Genomic DNA, 18,870 nt, shown 5'->3' with positions numbered 1-18,870 from the left:
AAATATATATCTTCCTGAATGTGAATATAAGCAGTGGAAGAACACAAGTCAGCCAATTAAATGGATAGTGAAGAGGCAATGCTACAGAGAGGGACAACACAGCGAGAGGAAGCAAAGCCATCATATAAGCAGTAAGCAAATCAAATTGACAAGAAGGGAAGCCAATAGAAAGCAACAGGCTTACTGAAAGCACACTGTAAGTATTGGTCTTTTACACAATAGGTCTGTCTGTAGGTGAGACCTAAACAAAGGTGCCAAGTTTGAAATGGCATCTGCCTACTGCTTCTTACAGAGTTAATTTATTTTCCTGACAAAGGCCTAGTTAGCTCTCTTTCCAAATACCCATTCCCACTGCATATTTAAGATAGCTGAGATAAAAAAAAAACAATCAAAGACCTTACAGGTTGGCAGATCTGGAAGGTTAAGGGCATTCTTCGTAAGATGGCAGAGTCCACATCCTGTGGTCTGTTGCTGGCTCCAAGAATCATCACCTAAGACACAAGATATCAAATTGCCATTTACCAACTGCATCACAGAGTATCTCCCAGCACTGCTAAGAAGGCCTACAATTGCATTGCACTCATTATCGCTAGCTGTCATTCTGCATCATTCCACCCTGATTTACAGCTCTCTACATAGATCCCCCCCATCTTGCCAACACCAAGCATCCCTCTACACTGCTCAGCATCACTCTGCATACTCTGCTATTGCTCTGCATTTATTTATACAAACTGCCACTCTTCCACACCACTTAGTATCATTCTGCTTCTATTAGCATGCCTCAGAACAGCTTTTCCTCTCACCACATTACAAGCGAACCCATGCTTCCATTGCATCAAGCTTAACCTTACAGCCTGGAAACCACATTTTTATGCATAGGTCAATGTTGACCAAACGGGGCTTTCTACAAGCCAGATTTGTATACACCTCCATGCTCAACGCTAAATCTAGGAAGCCTTCCAGCTAAGACTATAACTGAACAACTCTTAGCATTAAACATGGAAACCCAGCCTAATTCATGGCCAACTACCAGACCCATTTATTTACAGTTGAAAATACCCAATTTTACTGATCCCAGAGTCCACTGATGTATAATGTTTCTGTGCCCACAACAAAGGATCTTAGCTTTTTCTAGATAACTTTCAGAATGAAAATGTCCCCTTCAATGCAGGCCCACTGGAATCTTATTCATGAGCACTATATTGCTGGTGTAGAACATTAATGCTACAAGTTCAAAGTCATCCCTAAGCTTCAGCAGGCAACATGAACAACCATACTCCTTAGCCATATCACTTACCTACATATTAGAAAGGATGAGGCAGGCACACAGGCCTACCTCATGCCAAAACATAATCCCTGGGGCTTTAAGAATGGATATGGCCCAGCAGTGAACTTCAGTATTTCCCCGATGTCTCCATATATTTCCCTAATATTATGTACTAGCTAGCTTGGCAGTCAGTCATTATTGTCCACATGATGTTCCTGTTTATGCTGTCAAATGCTAAGGAAAAATCCATGCTGCATAATTTAACTGTCCATTTGTCCAATGTCTTGCACAGCAGTGCAAGTGTCAATGCATGGTGCATCGTTGAAGTCCCACCACAGAATCCTGTCTACACCTTGTGGTTTATTCTCTACCCATCTATGTAAGTTGTTCCTCAGCACTTTATAGAGTACCTTGATCCAAAGGCAGAACATTTATAGTAACTGGTAAGCATCAGGCAATCTGATTTAATATTTCAGGTCCACAGGCACAAGTACGGTTACCTTCTAAATCACAGGTATATTACCATATTCAAATATTGTCCTGACCAGAATTACCAGAGTGGGATCCCATCAGTCAATATATGCTTCAAGGCACTGAATAACAAACCATAAGGTCAAGTGCTGCGGAGGTCTTTATCCTTGTAATCTTTGCTACCAATATCGTCTGCGTCAACATAATCTGAGGTGATGATTGGAGTGGGGTATTAGGATATTGGCTCTAGAGTTGCACCACCATACCAAAAGAGCAAAACATGCTTTAATTTATTTCACCTAGATTCAATGTAAAATGAGTGCATTTGATCCACCCCCTTCTCCATTACCTTCACGTTAACTGTTTTATTAGCTCATATAGGCAACAACATAAGCACACTGGATCTTCTAACTTTTTGAAAACTGAAGGCTTTCCAAATAAAAGTTAACATGTACTACAGAGCTGTCTTAAAAAAAAAGCACACAAGTGATTCATACTAAAAAAAAAACCTTTAGATCCCGACGGAGGATCATCTTCTGTACTGAGAGATCCCAGCCTGCCTAGCGAAAATCTCTGTGCTGTGAAGAAATCTGCCAAACTCCGAAAGGAGTTTGTGTTATCAATATAAAAAAATAAATAGAGTGACACACACTGAGGGTTCTCCCTGTGTGTGAGTACCATTCAACATTTTCTCTGCCTGTGTCCACCACGCCTCACCGGGCAAATATGGAAGGGAAAAGAGTGACAGTCATCCCACTCTAAACAGGGTGGGATGACTGTCAGTGAGATCTGGTGAGGCAGAGGTGGTCGGACTGCACAGTTGAAAGTTAACACTGGCAGCGCCAGGAGAGGCTCAACCAGAGTAAATCTGGTGCTTCCCCTGACTCAAAACTGAGTATAGGAACCACAAGTTTGCCGAGCGGGAGGACTTCTATTTTTTTTGGGTGGGCCTCCCTCTCCGCTCAACACTAAATCAGCCTCAAAATATCCCCAGATATATCGGAAACAGGGAAGTACCTAAAATAGAGTTACTACTATTTGCATATCACTGTATAAAATAGGCAGAGGTAATAATCGCTTATAAGTGACAAATTTAATGGGAGGTAGTTGTCTGCCCGGTAAAAACATTCCATTTGCACTTTTTCCCATTGTATTTCTTTTTTTCTTTCTAGAGAGCTAATTTAAAAAAATGTAATTGGCAACCACATTGGCTGCCTCACTGTTGTTCTGCAGAGCCACATGTTTATTTACAGTAAGACCGGGTGATGACACTCATAAACAGAGGCAAAAATATTGCCTGTTTATAATATTCTGGCCTCCTTAGGTTTCTGGGCTTGATAAATGGCAGTCAGTGCCAAATTCCAATCTGTTGTCAATTAACTTCTGTGTAGTTAGCTTTTGCCTGTGGTTTACGATCCCTAGCACTGGGATATATTCTGCAAGTGCTGAGGTCCGTTCAAGAGTATTTTGGAGCATTCTACTTGATGAGTTTGCAGCAGATTTGCTCAAGTACGTGGTGTGATGATCCTTTCAGACCCAGTTTACATTCCTTAACACTACCTCATTCTGCCTCTGGTTTGCCATGCTGTGATTCAGATAGCTGGTGCTACTGGAATTGTATAATTTTGATACAAGACCTCTATGATTGTTCAAAAAGTTTGACTGTTTTCGTGCCGGTTGATGGGGGGGTGTACGAAAAAGGGTTTTGGCTAACTGGGGTGTAAGATCTGCTCAAGAAACAGCCACAATCCCTGTCAAGATGAACCACTAAGGTCACTAAATTAACCTGTGCTTAACCCTCTGGTATCCTGGCACAAAGCAATCAGGCTCAACTTGTGTAAGTATTTATGCAGCACACAAACAGTAATACAGATAAAACACAAAACAAGAAAAATCTGACACTAATTTGGAAACATTGAGTACATTTTAGTAAACTATTTGACACCAAAATGACAAAAATCCTAATGGTAGAACTGGAGATATGTAATTGTAAACGTTTAGATAAAAATTGTGCTTAAAACCACAAGCACCAACTGTGGTTGTCTGGTTGCACAGGACTTTGACAGTCACAAGTTCAGGCCGAATGTGATGGAGCATGGCCTGGATACCGGGACCAAGTTAGGCCCACAGAACAAATTATCCTCAATCCTCGTTGTGTAGCACTGCTCGGTCCCACGTTGATGACGCACTATGCAGGGGTGGTTGGGAGGAGCTGCAGGAATGCGATGCAAGGACCTGCGTTGAGGATGGGAAGTGCAGCAGTGGTTCCGAGGAGCTGTGAGTCTGTGATGCGAGATCCTGTATCGAGATCCACCATGCAGCGGTGGTTCAGATGAGCTGCAGGATGATGAGTCAGGCTGATTCATTTCTGCTAGGACCACAGCTGGGCTGACAGAGCACAGGCCCAATCCCAAGGGTCCAGGACTGGGATAACACCATGTGTGGAGACAGGACTCACAAAAGGCCAAGTCCAGGTGCAGGGTTCAAGGTGGTTGGAGCTTTTTCTGTCCCTGAGGCTCTGATCGGGAAGCCAGTCAACTAGCCTTTGAAATCACTCTGGTAGTCCTGGGTTCAAGACGCAGGTCCAGTCCTTCTCACTCAGGCAACAGGGTATAAGAGTAGCCATCCTTCTTAAAGCAGAACAACACTACAGTCCTTCTGACTCTTCAACAGGTCCAGAAGAGTACTGAACAACAGGTCTGAGGGTCCTATTTTTATACCTGGTGCTTTATTTGAAGCAGGAGTTTCAAAAGATCCCCTTTATTGTGCTTGGAATTTCCTGCCTCTCCTTCCTAGGCTCCAGCCTGGCCACTGGCGCAATGGGCTAGTGTGCAGTCCTTTGTGTGAAGGCAGGGCACAGCCTATATTCTTGTAAGTGGGGCCTTGCCCAGCTCTGCCCCTCCCCATCTTGCCAGTGATGGCCCATCCAGGCACACCTAACCCCTCTATGAAGCGGCCTGTCAACAACACCCTGTCATGTGACCCAGGAAAAGGCTGCAGGCACCTAAATAGTTAGGGCAGGAAAATGGCAAACTTCTAAAAGTGGTATTTTCAAAACTGCGACTTTAAATCCAACTTTAACATTGAAGAGGATTTTAAATTACAATTTCTCAGACACCAACCTGCTCCTAATGGAATGTTAGCAATTATAGAATGTAATAAAGCAACCCAATGTTAAACTATGTGAGAGGTGGGCCTCCCAGCAGTGAAAAGCTCATTTGTGAGTTTTTCACTAATAGGGCATGTAGGACATAAAAATACATGCCCCCCTTCTAATTATAATGCATCCAGCCCTATGGGCTGTCTAGGGCCTATCTTAGGGGTGACTTTTATGTAGTCAATGAAGACTTTAATGCTTGGCAAGTGGGTTATTTGGAAAGTCGAAGTGGTACCTTATAGTTGCCAGCAAGCTGCAATGGCAGGCCTGACACATGTTTTAAGGGTCTACTTAAGTGAGTAGCACAATAAGTGCTGAGGTCCCACTAGTAGCATTTAATTTACCAGCCTTGGGTATAAGGTGTATCACTTTCCTACGGACTTAAAAGTACATTAGATATGCCAATCAGGTGTAAGCCAATCTTACCCTGTTGTAAGGAGTGAGCACAAGCACTTTAGCACTGGTTATCAGCGGTAATGAGCACAAAGTCCTGAGGCCAACAAAAAACAAATTCAGGAACATAGGAGGGTGATAGCAAAACGTTTGGGAGAAGACTTAAGGCTTACAGGTCTAAGAGAGGATATATCTGGATAGGATAGCTCAATAGCCCTAGGGCAAATAGTTTCTAGTTCTGTGCATTCACATAACTAATCAAAGTGTTCTGGGAGATGTAGTTTTGGATCAGTTAAAGTGAAACAATTGAAACAATATACCTAAAAATAAGATTTGTATGAGGAAGCTAAGAACTGGAAATGCTGTGTCTCAACGACATGGAGGCATCTTGTAACCCTATTTTGGGTCACTGTTCTTGCTTCATCCCAAAATGTATAGAGGAGTTTTTACCCATTGTCAGGTAAAAAGATCTACCCAGTACTTGCTCTTTGCGTTTGGAGAAGGCATTTCATGCACATGTGTAGCATCTGTTACCAGAACAGGAGGTGGACTTTATTGATGGGATTCTTATATTCTCCATACACCCTGTTCACAATTTGGCACCAGAATCTACAACTACACAGTGAAAATCATGGATTGATGTTACCAAATAATTTTATCTTTACTTTTACAATTAATAGTTTTTATTTGGTTTTATATTTGCACATACCGTTGCATACAACCGATGGTCGGCAAGAAACTGAGAAGTCAGGTTTCTCATGTGGCAGAAAAAAAATCCCAGTCCCCCTGCACACACCAAGATGCATAGTATAAAACCAACCTGCAGAAACAGATTAACCCTCAAAGTCCACATAGGAGGATTGGAGTTATCATGTCACTTTAGCTTCGACTATCCAAAAATACCTGAGGGAGTTCCATGGGGAAGTTGGAGTTTGCAATATTGAGTACTGGAATATTGTGATACCTTAAAATTGTAGTAAAATAAAGAGGTCCAAAATATAGAAAGGTATGTGCATACAGGGAAGTATAGATGTACAATTCTTAACTCCACATTTACGTAACTTGAAGATATACACATTGTCAAGCTCCATATATGTAGAGTTAGGAATAGAAAATCTATAGATACCTAACTGTTCATATTTTGGCTATGATATTAAAGTATAACAATATTCCCTACTCCCTACTTCCCAGGATCCACATATGTGGAGATTATGCATGACACCTATATATATCTGGCGCACAGACGCTCTCTAAATTCCCTTAATAGAAAAGTTGAAAGGGGGACCATTTAGCTTTAACACAATTTGAGCTTGTGTTTGAACGAGATGATGTCTTTCAGAACCAGGACATCCAAAAGATGAGAGAGCCAGTCTCTTAGCTTCAGGCCCACCGGCCTCCCCCAAAGGGCAAGAAAACATTAAGGGTCTGATTACGACCTTGACAGAGGGGATTAGTCCATCATAAACGTGATGGATATCCCATCCACCGTATTACAAGTTCCAAAGGATATAATGGAACTTGTAATATGGCAGGCGGGATATCTGTCACGTTAGTGACAGAGTAATCCCCTCCGTCAAGGTCGTAATCAGGCCCTAAGCCACCATCTCCAATGACAGTGCTAATTGCTTGCCCAGTTATGATTTGAAAGAGCATTTTCCTTCCTAGGGCAGGCCCAGAAGGACCACTTCTGAACAGTGAGTGACTTGAATTCCAAACATGGTATTTATCACTCGTAACACATCATCCCAGTACCTGCCCAGTTCAGGCAGTGGTGAAGACGTTGAGTAAGAGTTCCCATTGACCCACATCCAATCCAGCAAGTACTCGGTCTAATATTTACCCAGGGTGACATTTTTTTTTAGGTAGATATCAGTACAGAATCAATTTTCATTAGGTTTCTTTCAGGTTTAGTATTTTCGTCTGAACTTTGTCACTGACCCTCACCCACTCTTTGCCCTTGAGCTGTCTGCCAAGTGCTCACTCTGAACACCTATGGCCAGGAGCATTGCTTCCTGAACAAGAGTCAGGAAGAAATGCTATAAGTATCTTTTTAAACAGTGCAGAGAGTATACCCCTATTGTGGGCACCATCTTTCATTTACAGTTCAAGTCAGTGGAGACTCCAAGACAGTGATCGAGGGCTGCAACACCCAGTGTCTCAACTGAAGATACCAGAACCATTCAGCTTCTGGCAGAGCTTAATTGTTCTTGACTTCTTCAAAGCATTTAACCCTCCCCTTGATAAATAGCCACCCAAAAATCAAGCATCCAGCCACGTCCAAGCCTGAAGTATCTCTCATCAATTCTCGGAGTGATATTGGGGCTATTACAAATGGAAGTGAACAGAGAGGGGTAAGGGGTAACATTTTCTGTATGCTCGCCTTGTCCCAAATACTCGGAGCAGCTCTTGTTATAGCTGGCATATAGACACCAACTTCTATGTGCTTCCAAAGCCAAATGCATAGAGGATCCCCCTTTGGTTAGGAGACAAATTGAAGAGCAATGCTTCAGATTTAGTGATGTTAATCTTGAGCATAGATATTGCTTGGAAACAATCGAGTTCCTCAGAGTCATGAAGTAGAGCAGATCGGAAAGTGAGAGAATGGTGACATCCACAAACATAGTTTAAAAATTGTGCTTCTGAGTCTCATTCCCTTGATGCTCTTATTAGGTCCACTGCAATTAGAGAAAGGTAAGAGCGAACAGTTGACACACCTCTACTGCACTTTTCACACAATGGCTATATTTGGAGCAATTCCACCATTGACTATGATATACACTCTTAGGGATTAATAGCTAGTGAGTAGGCATTTCACAAAAAGAGGGCCAAACTCCATGACATTTATCAAACTTGATGTACACATCCAACTCACTCTGAAAAACACCTTTTCGGCATCCAGCAAGAGAAGCAGGACATTTCTGTAAATTCTCTGGGCACTATCTACAATGTATAGACTTTTTTCCTATTGTCTCCACATTGTCATCCAGGAATAAAGGCTGATTTGTCTGAATCTCTCAGATCTGGCATCAAAGGATCCAAGAGCACAGCCAATATTTGCATTAAGATGTTAATAGTCTAGATTGAGAGGGGATTTTGGTTTATAGGACTGCAGAGTGTGGTGCTTGCCCAGTTTCAGAGTCACCCTCAAGGCCGCTGGGTTGCCAGTTTCACTAAAACAGTTAAAAAGTCTATCCATCAGTATAACCAAGTTCCTACATAAGCTTTATGGACCTATTCACCTAGTTCTAACCTACATTTACCCCATATAACTTCTTCAACAGTATTTAAGTTGTCCAGGGCTATCGCCTAAACCTCTGATGTTTCGCTCAAGTAAGCACTAAAATATGGCTTGGTTATGCTATTGTCCACAAGATACTTGTCAGATGCATTTGGTGAAAAGTTCGAACTGATTCAGCTATCATTCTGTCTCCTAGCCTAGCTTACAGCTACCAAAAAGGTGTCCCAGCACTTTACCCTCTTTGTGTTTTATTTCACAGACTCTTATTCATTCTCACTGTTAATTACTTCGATTTTCAGTTGGGTTGTGACCTGCCTACCTTCCTTGTTTCCAGAAGCATGGTAACTCTGATTCTGAGAAGCGCATGTCCTCCAATTTGTTAAGATCTAACACACATACTTGGGATACTTGAAATTGTGAAGCTATGTAGTGCATCCATTTATGGGACATCAGTGACTACTTGTATTGTGCTTTTACCAAAATGTCCAGCATACAGCCAACACCACCATTTTTAGCTGAACCAGACGAGCCACCTATTGAACAGGAATGTGGTTAGACCTGTTTCAAGCATATGTTGAGGTTCTTGAGAAAGGTAAATGCAGTACTCAAAAACAATCTGCATTGCTAAAACATTGTCTTGGGGCAGTAGAGTTAAAGGCATTTAAAAATATTCCACCCTTAAGTAATACAGTGAGACCTGATTATACTTAACTGCATTTAAACAGATTCGATACGGAAAGAAGATTAACAAGGTTAGATAGATGTAATCTTTACTCATGAGCACAAAGGGGAAGTAGATCAATAGATGTTGGAGTGTAGCTTTTATAATCAAAATTAACATGAACTGCTTGCAAAATAATGTTAATGAAGCTGCATAGAAAACGTGACAGACTAATATTAACATATGCGTTTGAAATGTGCCCACGGGGAGTGGCCACCAATGTATACGATGATTAATGAAATTGACTAATGATGAATCAATAATGTACTAATGGGTGATTTTGTATTAGCACTAAGAATTATATGTTAAGTTTTGCTAAATTACTCACTAGGCCTTAGTTAGCAAGGGTCTGGGCCTAGCTGCCCGGTCTCATATTAAATGTGTTTTTTCTAACGTGTAGTGTGCTGTCTTCCTGAAGGACATAAAGCTGTACTTTTCCAGAAGCTAGAAGATGTGTGTGTGTAACCGTAGTAAATTCTTTCTCATGAGACACGACTTGTTCAAGGAGACATTCTTGCCGAATGCAATAGTGTAATTCGCAACAGGTACAAGTCGCCTAAACTGGTAAAGACAATGGAGCTACTAACTGAAGCTGTGCGTGTAACTTTTCTTACCTGCCATCTCACCTGATGAAGACGTATATCACAGGAGCCAATGAACTGCTTGAGAACTGTCTTAGGTGAAAATTCTAGTAAGGTGACCACTCAACAATTGGACAGAGATAGTGGTGCACCAGATTTTGCCCAACTGGAAATTAAGGGTTTGTTCGATTAATTTAATATGACATGCCACAAGGAGAAATCGTCCACTCTTTTGCCATCCTTTGCTGTTCCTTGCAGCCATTACCTTATCCTTACTTTGAGAGACTTTTCCTTACTTTGAACCATCCTTCTTTACCCAACATTTACTTCACTCCCTTAAGAGGGAAGAACTTTCTGCCCTGTTTGCTGAGACTTTGCTGTTCTGTCCTGGCTGATGGCGGATCGACTACTGTGCTGAGGACAAAGACTGACTCTGTGTGCTGACCCATTGCGGAGGGTAACTATATGATAATGAAATTATAATTGTCTGTTTGCCTTTCCTTTCTAGGTACCAACTGCTTTTGACAGAGACCATAGCTAGATGTTTTCAAAATTTGTGTTACTAAATTGTTTTACATGAAGCCCAACATGCTGATGCTAATTAGAGGTTAGACAAGGAGTCCACTAATATAGGGTGCAAATAGACAAATGACTGGATCTTTGCTTTGTTGGATAACGTATTAATGCCACTCTGCTAAAGTTGATTCATGTTAACGCCGTGTTTTGTCCTGATGTTTATAATCTTTGCTTTGCTTAAATCTTACTCAAGTTACCATATTGTGACATTATTGATGTGCTTCCTGGTGTTGAGACTAAAACTTGCTAGTAGATTGTAATCAATAGGGAATAAATCTTATAAACCTTACTAAATCGAGTGTGGTTATTCATGACTGAAAGGTCATGGTGAGCTTTGATTCTTATTAATGTCATTAACTAATTTAATTAATTAAATTAGTTTATGACATTAATAAGAATCAAAGATCACCATGAACTTTCAGTCATATTGAATATTGATGAGGTTACTGATCTATTGATTGAAATGCTAAATAGTTATCTCGTCTTAAGGTGTCTCCAATCAGAGTCAAAATATTTATTGGCCTAAAACGAGTCCCAGAGTAAGCAAATTACCTAGGGCGGGACTCGTTAGCATAGATCAATATGTGTTAGCTCTGACAGCAATGGCAGTGACCTGCAACTTAGAGTTTATTACATATGAATAGGTTTTAAGACATCAAATTTTAATGAAAACTAAATCGAAAAAAAAGTACAGGAGAAGCTGTGGGTGGGCACATAAACCACTTTTCAGGCAACCATTGATGTAACTAGGAGGACTGAGCTATCCAAAAGCTATTTTCAGGAAAAAAGGATGCTGAAGACAGTGGGAATTTCAATGACATATCAAAGACTTACACTAATGATAGGAAGAAAACATGAACTCTCATGGCAGTTCACAGCCTTGGGAAAACAAGAAAGGTTGATGTTAGATACGTGGCAGTTTGAATCATTTGGTGAATTCTAAGATGTGTCCTGTGTTTGATATATAGTGTGCCAAGTGTAAGAAAAAAGTTATATCCTGAAAGTTTGTCAGGCGGGCAAGAAGTAAAATGTGTGGTTGACACAAATGAAGTAGCTGTAGGTAGCAATAATGAGGATGATGTAGATCTGAGTGGGGAAAGGCACAACTCCTGAAACGTTTACCACAATGTGATATCTTGAGTGATGATGTTTAACTGAATACTGTGATTCATATGCATTGTATACAATTATTGAAAGGGAGTTACACTGTATATTGTGGCCTTTTAAAGTAAGTCAGTAATACAGAAGCCAGGTCAGGGTTATACTGTTAAAAAATGGAAACTGTCACATGCTTTTGGTCAGATCTGGTGTTTAAAGGAAGCCAGCAGATTATCAACTGTCAGTGCACTTTCTTCTGTAATACCTAGTTGCCAGTTTTTGTCGCTCTGCAAGATCAACTGAGACCCCTAGGGCAGGACCAAGTTAATGCACCTCTCTGGCATGGGCATACGTTTCCACAGTCTAGGCCCACCTAGCCAGTCCAGTGGCTAAGTGATTGTGATACTCTTTCGTCTCAGTCAATTTCCTACGCCAATTAACGTGGAGCAGGTAATTGGGTTTCTTCTTCTCAGCCAGGTGGACAAGCAATAAACCGATGGGACCCAGCATGCGTTGCCTATAGGCAGAGCACCAGAGCCCGCCCAATAGTGTAAATGGCAAAAAGCATAGGCACATCCCACAGGACCCATTTAGATGATACAGGGCCCACTTCTATCCCACATGCATGTCTCATGAAACAGCAAAGGAGTGAGTGCGGAATTTAATTGTGCGTACAGTTTAGACCGCACAAGCTATGTGCTCAGGTTGTTATGTGACAGAGTGATAGGCTACTTCAGATGCTCACACACTGTGCTGAGGGCAGTCTGCCAGTGGCAGACTGCCTCTCACTATAGGGCCTATACATAAAGGTAAATGTGAAACTACACATTTGGCAGAAATAGTTATACCCCACTGCACTAGTACATAATACTATGTTGAATCAAGTTTGGTGCTTAAACCCTAAGGTTGAACTGCCATTCAACCCCCTAAATCACACAAAACATAATCACAATATGAAATTTCAAATTTCTGTGATGCTGAGGTAACATCTTTTTTTATTCAGCCCACCAACAGGATCCAAACACAGTTGATTGTAAAAAAGTATAGACAATATGTATTCAATCAGCTTCTTTATGACTCAAGAAAAACACTGTGTCGCCCTAACCAATGCATTTCATCCCTAAATGGGACTTCTTCAGGTAAAAATTATAGGTATTAATTTGTACGCTTTGTCATCAGGACAATTCTTAATAATTCTCAATAATCCATGTTAAATGACAAAATCTCTGCAAAAAAATGCACGCAGCTGTACAACTTGCGATTCGATCCAGTAGCAACTTTGGTGATTTAATATGTGACAAGAGGATTAAGGATTACACTTGATCTTGAGTGATTCCCTTCTTTTTTTGATCAATGTAATGTGGTTGTAAAGGTTAATCTACTGCAAACTCTATTTTTACATCTGGCAGGAATTCACAAATGTATTCCTTGCAAGCGTACATAATTTTACAAGTGCACATTTCTCTGCCATAAGCACAGTACCACTAATGTAGGGGAAGAGGGTGTCCCAGGGTGCAGTTTGTTGGCATGCCCAAACTCATTTCCACCGCCTCTCCACTCTGGAAATAGTCAGAGATTTACTTAAGAAAGGGACTTGAGTAACTCCTCATTTGATGGCATGTGAAGCTCTAGATACACATGCTTTGCATAAGTTCGCCATCTAGTTTTGGGTTTGGAGTGTAGCGAGTTGTTTTTGTTTGAAGAATCTTTTTGAGCCACGAGATCGAGTGACTCCTCCTCTCAGTGATACTGCGTATGGGCATCAAGTCGTTTGTTAGATTGCTTTCTCTCCACTGTCGGGTTCGGACGTGTGTCCTCTCGCTCCGGTATTCCTCAGCTCAGTCTATCCCGAACTCTTCCCTTCCATCATTCTTTCTTTCGAAGACCATATAGTATTTCGATCGCGCATCCAAAACCTAACTCACTCAAACTGAATTTCTGCATCGGGAGACAGTTTACCGCCCTTCGGGTGTCAATGACCTTCTCTGGCCTACTCCTCCGTGTGATGCTGAAATATGCAGGGCTGATGGAACAGACTTCATTTAGGTTCTGTCCTCAATGCTATTTCAAATTCCCACAAACTGATCAACACTTGGTGTATTACTTGTGCTTGTATTCGGAACATAAAGAAGAGAACTGCGACGCCGGTCGGTCTTCTCGATCTGAAAAAATCCTCCGGGATCGAAGAGCACATCGCTTGAAGATGGCGTCAAAGACACCGAATGACACTCCTGATATTTTCCAGAGAGGAGCATGCACAGGAGGAGATCAGACATCAGGCAGCCCTCTCTATTCGAGATTCCTAGTGGGACGTCAAAACTGACATTGAAATTCAGCCGCTCACCTCAGCACAACATGTGAGTACACCAGCCCCGATCTCCCACACAAAGACTCCGAAAAAAACATCTAAACTGGTTGTCGGTCCACCACTGCCTTCAGGCCATAGTCGGATCTGAAAATTACATTCAGGTGCCCCGCCCTCCAGCTCGGCACCGAAAATTGCCAAGGTTAAGATGTCTTCGGCATCAACTTCTGATTCTACAGCATCCCACACAGTCTCAGGATTGAGTCAACTCTTGGATCCAAGCATTTTGGCTCCGAGAAAGATGCCTTCTACATCAGCTTCAGAGCCAACACCATCCGCTCAACGCAAGGTTTCCACTCCACTATTTTCTCTGAGGAAGCTTCACCAGTAGAACCAATTCTTGAAGTAATGGACGCTCGTCAGCGCCAGCTCCACATACACTGGGAAAAGGGAAAATAATTGCTTCTCTCCCTGTCCCAATCAAGAGGAGACTTAATTTTCAAGAGACATTGGACACTGCTCCTCCTCCTAAAAATGTCTCTGAGGACAAAGACAAGGCCTCAGTTCTACCTCAACCTTCTCCACCTCACTCTCCTATACTTCCTATTACTCCTCCCCAATCTCCTACATATATAATACAGCCACAAGTTTCTCTAGAAGTTTCACCACCACCTCACAGAGATAATTTTGGGTGAAAGTTGACAGGATTTCGACCCATGGGATTCATATGATTCAGATCTCATACTCCCCAATGTCCCTAATTTTTAGCCGGCACGCCCTTCACCTCCTGAAGATGCAACATCTTACCAACAGGTTATTGCAACAGCAGCTGCATACCAGAACATAAACATGCACACTGACCCTATGGAAGAGGATTTCCCTTTGATACACTATCTACCACCCACAAAGAAAGTCAGTTCCTGCCCATGTTGCCAGGTATGCTTAGACACGCCACAGACATCTTTAAAGAACCTGTTAGTTAGAGAGTTATTACCCCAAGGGTGAGCACCCTCAGACGCTATATTTATTAGATCACAGATACCTCCTGACTCTATAGTTGGTAGCACAGCACGGAAACATGCTAATAGTCAATTGACAGGTGATGCTCCTCCTCCTAATAAAGAGAGCAAAAAACTTGATGCAGGAGGAAAAAGAGTGGCTGCAGAAGCTGCTAATCATTGGTGGATTGCCAATTCACAGGCACTTCTGGCATGATATGACAGAGCACACTGGGATGAGATTAAAGATCTTCTCCAGTACCTCTCAGAGGAACATCGGAAAAGGTGACAGGAGATAGTTTCAGAAGGGCAAGCCATCTCAAACAACTCCATTAGGTGTGCCACTGATGCAGCGGATACCGCAGCCCGCAGTATAAATACCAGTGTTATTATAAGAAGGCATGCTTGGCTCAGATGCTCAGGCTTCAAGCCAGAAATACAGCAGGCAGTTCTTAACATGCCTTTCGATAGAGAACACTTGTTTGGCCCAGAGGTTGACATCACCATAGACAAGCTCAAAAAGGATTCGGAAACAGCAAAAGCTATGGGGGCCCTACTCACACCAAATATAAGTAATTTGTGCCGGTCACAATTTAGGGGAGGCTTCAAAACATCATCTAGTGAGCATTCCATCTCCCAAACCAAACAAGTAACATACTTCTACAATAGAGGTTCCTACAGAGGTGCAAATAATAAAGGGAGAAGTAAGGTGTCCACCTCTATGGGTTCTGCCTCAAATATACACCAGTGACTGCTTCCACCTTCCACCAGTACACACCTCTCCAGTAGTGGGAAGACACACACGTTTCTATCCCCAATGGTCCAATATCACCACAGATCAATGGGTTCTATCAATTATCCAACATGGTTACTGCCTACAACTCATCTCCACTCCACCAAAAGTTTAGAATAACCTTTCTTCCAGGTACACAATGATAGGGTATTTCTTGGGACAAACCCTAAATTCCTTCCAAAAGTATTTTCACCATTTCACATTAACCAATCAATTGAGTTATATTTTTATTTCCCACAACCAGACTCAGTCGCTGAAAGAGCTCTTCACACATTAGATGTTAAAAGGGATCTTATGAGTTACATTGATAGGACTAAACGTTTTAGAAAATCTAAACAGCTTTTTGTAGCATTTTCAATGCCTCATAAAGGCAATCCAATTTCAAAAAGTGGTATAGCGAGATGGATAGTCAAGTGTATTCAAACTTGCTATCCTAAAACCAAAAGACAATTACCTATAGCTCCCAGAGCACATTCTACCAGAAAAAGGTGCTTCTATGGCTTTTTTAGGAAACATTCCAATAGCATAAAGTTGCGAAGCTGCTATGTGATCTACACCACATACATTTACTAAGCACTATAGTGTAGATGTTTCAGCATGGCAACAAGCTAATGTTGGCCAAGCGGTGCTCAGGTCACTTTTTGAAGCTACTCCAACTTCTATAGGCTAGCAACCACTTTCTTGGAGGGACTGCTTTACAGTCTATGCAAAGCATGTGTATCTACATGCACATATGCCATCGAACTGAAAATGTTACTTACCCATAGACCTCTATTTGTGGCATGTAGTGATGTAGATTCACATGCGCTCTCCCTCCTCCCCGGAAGCCTGTGGTCATTGTAGTGGCATTATTTACCAAATATTGTACATATGTATATACGCAGCATGGACATCCTTTTTGTTCTCATTCCTATCTATCTACATATATACTTCTTACTTCACCCGCCTGCGGGAAAACAATCTAACAAAGGACTCGATGCCCATGCACAGTATCACCGAGAGGAGTAGTCACTCGATCTCGTGACTCCAAAAGATTATTTGAGCTAAAACAACTAGCAACACTCCAAGCCCAACACTAGATTCCAGACTTATGCAAAGCATGTGAATCTACAGCACTACATGCCACGAACAGATGTCTGCTGGGTAAGTAACATTTTCCTTCCAGGATAGGACGGGCAACAGATTACCCCCAGATCTGGTGGGGTGTAAAGGAATTACGTTCTCGACAGTGAAATATATTTTTCCTGCAGAGAAAAAAAAACTACTTTTTTTCAGGGCTCGATGTCCCATGAAAAGATTATTCCCCTATGGAGAACTCTACTGAGAATGAATAGGAGACTTTTTAAAATGTCACATGATATTTCCAGAAGTGTGCTGGAAATAAGCACCTGATGCATCTTTCCAGGCATATTACAAGGGAAGTTAATTAATAGGAAATAATCAGAAAAGTATATTCCGTTGGAGACGTAAATCTCTGTCCAGACTTTTCCATTTACTTTCATGAAGTGGACCTATGTGTTTAGGGATACTTGATGTTCTCAGTGTCCTGCCATCCCATGCTTTCTGCTCAGGGGTACCCTACAGTCAGGCACAGTGTCTAACCCCCATAAACTATCAGCTGACAAGTGCCTGACCCCTGAAGTAGTGTTTAACTGCCACAGTGTCCCCAACTCTCTCACATTCTGTGCTATATGATGGTTTGATACAGGAACAAGCCCTCACAAACCCTGTGTTAAGGGATACCTAACAATCTGATACAGTGTTTAAACCTTGCACTGTGTGTACATATTTATACCTGGTGCTCTAATAGTGTCTAGGCTTTAACCACTGTATGCTATGGGGCACCTGACAGATGGGCAGGCTGCACACTCACACACTGTATAAGAGTATGAAACCTACCGGTTTCATACTCACCACACACTATATGAAGAGGTAGCAGACAGTCTGTTGCAGTGTTGATCATTCACATAAATGATGTCCAGTGATAAAGCCCTCACAGACTATGGCCCTCATTATGACATTGGGGGGGCGGCGGAGGCTGCCCGCCGATGCCATACTGCCATCAGGCCGCCTGTGTGGCCTGAACCCTCTGGCCCTATTATGGTTTCCCCGCTCGGCCGGTGGGCAGAAATACTGTTTCTGCCCCCCGGTCCAGCGGGGAACAGGGCCTTAACTTTGCAGCCGGCTCCAAATGGACCCGGCTGCAATGTGGGCGTGCAGCGGGTGCAGTGGCACCTGTCGTGCACCCCACTGCCCGTAATTCGGGCAGTGGAATGCGTGATTGGGCTGTGCATGGGGGCCCCTGAACTGCCCATGCCAAGTGCATGGGCAGTGCAGGGTCCCCCAGGGACCCCCGGAGTCCCCCATTTCGCCAGCCCTTCCATGGCAGTGTTTACCGCCACTCACAGGCTGGCGGATGGAGACTCGTAATCCCCAGGGCAGCCCTGCTTGCAGATTACAACCCCCGGGACCACCAGGCTGCAAGCTGGCGGCAGCCTGGTGGTGTCTGTGGTTGGACCGTGGCGGCTCTGCCACTGTCATAATGTGGCACTCGGATCATCACAACTGTGGCGGTTCAACCGTCACCATGACCCCGTCATAATGACCCCCTTCATACCCACTGGCACCTTACAGTTTCAAACAGAGTTCACCCATTCCAAGTTCTATTCTCAGATGTACTTGACAGTTGGAGGCAGTACATGTGCAGACACACTCACATGTGGACCTAAACACAAATCACACACACAGCCAAACACACGATGCCCAGAGGTACCTCATCGTCTGACAAAAAACAAACCATTCTTACAAAACCTACTAAGAAGTACCAAACAGTTTAACAGAGTGTGCAGACACATGCCAATGTAATCAGAGGTGTATGACAAACTGACAGAGCCCATATTCACATAGGTACCTGACAATCTGGTAAAGTATCCAACCCGTCCCAGAGGCTCATGAATTGAGCTTTCATCATGGCAGTTGCCTCGTGGTCCAGAGCGGAACGATTTCGCAGGAAGGAATCTGCACAAATCAAAAGAAATATTACCAATACTTTATCTGGAGATAATACTCAGTGTGGATGCCAACACACCTACAGGTTGTGTAATAATACTTATTGCCATAGAAAGTAGCACACTGAGGCATACAGGGAGCAGCATGGTCCCAAGGACTACTGTCCTCTCCCATTGAGGTCACCAGCTGTTCCCTGCACAGTGTATGCTGTCCAAAATGGCAGTTGACTACTGTCTGTGCTCAGCAGTCGGTAACCAATCGTA

The 18,870-nt window shown here is 42.6% G+C and overlaps 1 protein-coding gene across 1 annotated transcript in view; it reads right to left on the bottom strand.

Moving 5' to 3' along the window:
* Nucleotides 1-18,870, bottom strand: part of LOC138265856 (outer mitochondrial transmembrane helix translocase-like) — a 114,009-nt gene that overhangs the window by 21,285 nt on the left and 73,854 nt on the right. Inside the window, exons 6-7 of the mRNA XM_069213953.1 lie at nt 18,510-18,616; nt 402-491 (exon numbers count right to left, since the gene is read on the bottom strand). Coding sequence (XP_069070054.1) covers nt 402-491; nt 18,510-18,616 — 197 coding nt within the window. The remainder of the gene's footprint in view (nt 1-401; nt 492-18,509; nt 18,617-18,870) is intronic.

This window comes from Pleurodeles waltl, chromosome 11 (genome assembly GCF_031143425.1).
Source record: "Pleurodeles waltl isolate 20211129_DDA chromosome 11, aPleWal1.hap1.20221129, whole genome shotgun sequence".
In the NCBI taxonomy this organism is placed as follows: Eukaryota; Metazoa; Chordata; class Amphibia; order Caudata; family Salamandridae; genus Pleurodeles; species Pleurodeles waltl.
Note: the sequence above shows the minus strand (reverse complement) of the source record. Positions and strands in the feature narration are given on the sequence as shown.